Raw genomic sequence first — 5,297 nt, forward strand, 5'->3', positions numbered from 1 at the left:
TCGTCCCGAGTCATTTGTATATGCATAAAGTGTATCATTGTGTAGTCGAGAAGCGAAATATGATATGTCCACGAGCACACGAGTGGAAATCACGCTTGGCAAGGGATCCGGAGACAATTCGCCTCGCAAGGGCTGTGGAAAGTGGTGAAGGGGTAGATGTCAGGTGGGGGTGGCTTTTGTACAGTGGATGAAGAGAGGGGAAATGAGAGAGAGAGAGAGAGAGTAGCTGCTTCCGTAAATTTGCCCGGCGAACCATTAGAGGTTTTCCCCTTCGTTACCTTCTCCCACGCTCTCTCTCTCTCTCTCTCTTCTGTCCTCCCATCGTCATAATGCGACGAAAAATAATTTCTACCCGGGACCACCCCCTTTTCCTATCCGTGTGGACGTCAAAATATGACAGCTCTCTCGGGTCACCACTTTTCGCGACAAGAACCGAGTGCGAGGGGTTGCCATAACGATCATTTAACTCTAGCAACGTTCTACCCTTGTTCTTTTTACCAATTTCAATAACAGTTCTTTTTTTGTTATATATTGAAATGTTGCGATTGCTCTTCGATATATTTTTAGCGATTTCTTTTGTTATTTCAATCTCTCAATTGTTGAAAAACGTATAAAATTAAATATATATTAAATTCAAACAAATATGAGAGCCACTGCGGATGGTTAAGCTGACAAGTGCCGTAAATGGCTCGCAACTAATAACCCTCCACATTGCAAAACGCTAATTCATATTCATAGATATATCTTTTATCATTACGTCGGATTCTCCAGGGGTCTTGCAGTCGAGAAAAAAAGTCATATAATCAAAATGGCAGATATTATATTTTATCCTTTTTATTGATTCGCTTGATCTAACTTCGATATTCTCAAAAAAAAATATTGGTTATTTTTTTTTTCTTGTTTTTTATTGGGAAAAAATGAATTTCTAAAGAGATTATTTTACAGATTAGCTTCTTGTCTCATTTTAATATAAATACAATATTGAGTAATAAAGAATATATTTTTTATAGATTCACGTTAAATTTTTCAACTTTTTGCTTCTTTTGAACTAGATTTACGTAAGTAGTGGTAATTAGGTAATACCCTTATCAAGTAATCCAATTGTCCAAGTTGTGGCTAAACAATAGAATAGTTAAAAATAATTACCTAGAATTTCCGAAAGATTTTGCTTTGTTTTACACTTACAAAAGGCTTATCATTCATTTCGCGACGTTGACACTCCTGACCATAGATAACTGTATTCTCTGGTAGTGTTTCTGCTTCCTTCAACGAACATCCAGCTCCAATTACACACCCATTGGTAACCTCTACTTGATGTGCAACATATGCTACAAGGAAAATAAATAATATTAAATTGAAAGAATAAATAAAAAGTTAGAAACAATTACCTTTTGCTTCTAGAATGTTATTGTCCCCCACTTTCATTGCTTCGCAAACAGAGTCAACTTCGAAAACATTGTAATTCCCTATTATTTGTACTGGTACTGTTGCTGGTTCAGGAGCACCCGGTGGCAAACTATATACAGTTATTGAATAATTAATAAAATTTGTTCAATAAAAGCAAAAGAGATCAATCTGATTTACCGATTGGTTATAATAGCCATTTCTTCTATAATATTTCCTTCCCCAATAATTATAGGCCCAGCCTCTGCTATAATTCTGGCTTTTGGATGAACAACGGTTCTTGGTCCAATAGTGATCTCACCTTCCAATATACTTTCTTCACATATTACGGCCTCTAGAGTATTTCTCGTGCTATAATTTAAAAATTAGAAAGATACAAATTAATATTGTATGTTATATTTATTGTAATCAACTTACCTGGAGCGACGAGTTCCAGACCCACTAACATTCAGCATTTTTAAGACCTTTTAAATAAAATGTAGGTTATAATGGAGTATCATTCACCTAATATACTTTAATGAAAAATTATTGATGTAAGGCTTAATGTATTTATTTATATTCATGAATAAGAGTTGGTGGCAATTTTATATTACAATAAATAAATTTGAATATCTTTATAACGATATTTTGATCATTCATATTTCACATGAAAAAGTTTATTAAACGTCAAAAACTTCTTTACCGTAGTGGTCACTGATCAGTGGGATGTATGTACTAATGATGATACTGGTTGCGTCGTCGTCTTCTATGGCGACGATGGCGACTGGCAGTATACGCCACTACTGGGCCAGTGGCCGCCGTATATACTACTATATACCGTTACCGTAGTGGTACTCGGTAGATACACCTGGGTATGTACGCCGCCTGAGACGTAAGCAACTATACCACGGGGTACGGATACCACCAACCAAAGCACTATTTACAATTTATTTACAAAAGAATCCAGTTTAGATTTTAGGAGATGGAAATATCTTGCTCCTATTCTATATGTTTAGTAGAAAAGTAAAAATGGATAAAGAATAAAAATTATTGTAAATTCAATGGATATCAGCTGATTTTTTTGCGAATGCAATAAAATGAAAAGCCATAAAATGTTTAGCTATAGTATTACCTTTACGTTTGATTTATTCCTTCTGTCTCTATCCAATATTGACTAACAATACAATTAAATTGATTGAAATTCATCAATACAATTAAAAAGTTCTCGTATCTCTGAAAAAAACATCCCTAAGATGTCATAAGTTTCCGTCTTATTCTCAATGAATTTATCTATAGTTGCTTCTCTATACGAATGTAAAAGTGACCAAAGAGTCAATTTTACATCTAAATATAATCTCGATAACACCGAAATATCTTCTTCATCACCCGGCAATTCGATGGCAGTGAGATTTTCCATTAAAGAAATTATGATCTCTTTATTGCCGTTTAAAAGTGAAAAATCAATTTCTCGTGTAAAGAAAGATTTTATTTTGTCCGCTGCCTAAAAAAAATGCTATTTAGTCAACAGCATCTTTTTAACAATAACTATTGAAACTTACAAATATGTAATTGTCGAATTGACCCTTTTTTCCCATAATTTGGTGTTCACCAATTTTTGTTCCTTCTGTAGGGTTGCAGGTTTTTTGTAGGAATCGCCCTCCTTTAAAAAAATCGACATAATATGTGTCGGAATCGCTGGTGCTATTAAAAGTGGTTTTCCACTTAATAAAAAAATGTGGTTGACATATAGCACCATTGCAGCGAACACCTAATCGCCTTGCAACCCCTTCAAAAATTATGGAAAAATATAGAGGCGATTTATAATAGCTTTTTAAATGCCTCTCTGTAAAGTTGATATTGGTGGTATATTCCTGTCTATTACTTATGCTTGATTTGCAGAGCACTTTAAATAATGTAGAGCATATTGTAACTAGGATTTTTTTACAGCTCTCAGAGTCCCATTGATTATCCTGTATAACTTGATATCTCCAGAGGGCAAATTGTCCTATTGGAGTTGAGAAGAGCGGATGACTTGGCCACGATTCCATTAATTTCTCCTTTGTCTTTTCTGCAAGATTATCTAGGAATACTGACAAGCTGTTTCCGTTTATTGCTTCTTTGGTCTTGTTGAGCACTTGTAGCAATAGTAATCCATGCTTTTCAACAATCCTTTCTGTTGCAGGTTGCTGCATATTTGCTTTCCACTTAAATATTATCCAAGTCTCCACAGCGAATTTCAATGCCGAATATACATACATTTGAAAAACCTGTACATAAATACCAAAAACTTAATTAAAGAATTATTTTGCAAATAACTACAACAAAATATCAAAAGACACTATAGAGTTGTGACAAAAGGAATAATGCATATAGAAAGACATAATATATATAATGGTCATCATCGAGACACCATTCTCTTTTGCAACACCTTATATAGTACAGAATATAATCAAAATCTAAATTAAAAATTAAATTACCTGCTCGCTATCCGGGTATAAAATCATTAGCTCCTTTCTGATTAAATCGAATGAAAATGGTGAAGCGTCTTCGTCAGTGTCGAACATATCAACAATCTTCTTTAATTTTGAGAAGGAGCATGGAATAGTATATATGTGCTTAATCTAAAGAAAAAATTGTTACTCTTAATATAATTCATGAAATTGAACTCATAATATCTGGCCAAACTCTGCCAGCTCGAAATATTCAGACAAAGCAAGAGAAGAATCAAGAGCAGAATTTTTATAAAATGTTGAGGTCTAGTCCATAATTAAAAAGATAGTAAATATTATAGTTTAAGATGTATGTGTTCTATTATAAAACGATTTTTCGTGCATCAATATCTGGCTTATAAAGCAGAGTTAATAAATCTTACAACCAGTAAACATTCTCCAAAGAAATTAATTTTCATCGTTAACAATTTTTTCGATAAGAACTAAGTCGTAAAATACCACGAAAGTTTTTTTTCTTCTAATAATCCTCTTTTCTCTCTATTTTTTCGGGCTGACAATCTTTGAAGGGATTGGCCATAAAAGTATATTCACACGCACACACACAATGCTTATAATTAATTGAATTATTATAAAATATGCACTGTGCCTTCTATACACGTTTACACATACATATATTTCAAAATTTACTCAAATTATAAGGAACCTTTATCATTTATTCATCTAACTTTTGGTAAAAAGAAAAAATAGAAGACAACTAAAAAAAGCAAAACATTCGTGTCATTTCTGATTTATGAATGTTACTTTGAATTTAACAAAATATACTTATATTTTTAATTACATATTCCTGCAGCAGCTTAAAAGCACTTTTAACACATCAAATTATGGTATTAGTTTATACAGGGTGAGGCACTTAAGCCGCCCCAGAATATGGATGCAGAAAGGCGCGTATCTCTTCACCTATAAAAGATATTCAATTTTTGCATAGAACCTTCCTGAATGCAAATAACAAGAGGCTTCGAAAATGTCCTATGGAAAAATTGAATATCTTTTATAGTTAAAGAGATACACCTCTTTCGGCATTCGTATTCTGGGGCGGCTTAAGTGCCTCATCCTGTATAAAAAATGACGAGATTTTCTGTATCAGGTTCTTACACCGCCGGATATAACACAGAGTTTTAAGAAGCTTTTACAAACAGCTACAAGAATATGCAAAAAAAGAAATAAAAGTTTCTACTAAAAAATTGAATCTTTAAATAATAATGTTACTATGAGAATAATAAAATCTGATAACTCTATCACCCTAATCAATCTTCTTTAACTTTGCTGTTTATAATATTTTTTAATTAAATAATATATAATGGACAAAATCGTACTTGTGATGGTTCTTTGTTGGCTAATTCCTTCAACTCTGTAACAGTCTTGATACTCTGCTGCCATATTTTCTTCCAATCTCTAATTTGATTT

General features: G+C 33.0%; 1 protein-coding gene across 1 annotated transcript; it reads right to left on the minus strand.

Annotated features, from left to right (window-relative positions):
- Positions 1-818: 818 nt before the first annotated feature.
- On the minus strand, positions 819-2,183 carry DCTN6-p27 (dynactin subunit 6). Its single transcript, XM_066747084.1, has 6 exons — positions 2,087-2,183; positions 1,822-1,868; positions 1,585-1,755; positions 1,389-1,516; positions 1,186-1,328; positions 819-1,116 (listed from the first exon to the last, which is right to left on the minus strand). The coding sequence occupies exons 2-6, from the start codon at positions 1,857-1,859 to the stop codon at positions 1,027-1,029; spliced, it is 570 nt and encodes a 189-aa protein (XP_066603181.1). The 5' UTR covers positions 1,860-1,868; positions 2,087-2,183; the 3' UTR covers positions 819-1,026.
- Between the last annotated feature and the right edge of the window lie 3,114 nt (positions 2,184-5,297).

This window comes from Prorops nasuta, unplaced genomic scaffold, assembly GCF_024137725.1.
Source record: "Prorops nasuta isolate Cenicafe-Biocafe unplaced genomic scaffold, Cenicafe_Pnas_1.2 PNAS00003, whole genome shotgun sequence".
NCBI classification, from domain to species: Eukaryota; Metazoa; Arthropoda; class Insecta; order Hymenoptera; family Bethylidae; genus Prorops; species Prorops nasuta.

Coding starts and splice junctions, on each gene's coding strand:
- DCTN6-p27 (XM_066747084.1), bottom strand. CDS start 1,859: ATGCTGAATGTTAGTGGGTCTGGAACTCGTCGCTCCAG. Junction 1,756..1,821: donor TCTGGAACTCGTCGCTCCAG/GTAAGTTGATTA, acceptor TTTAAATTATAG/CACGAGAAATACTCTAGAGG. Junction 1,517..1,584: donor ATGGCTATTATAACCAATCG/GTAAATCAGATT, acceptor AACTGTATATAG/TTTGCCACCGGGTGCTCCTG.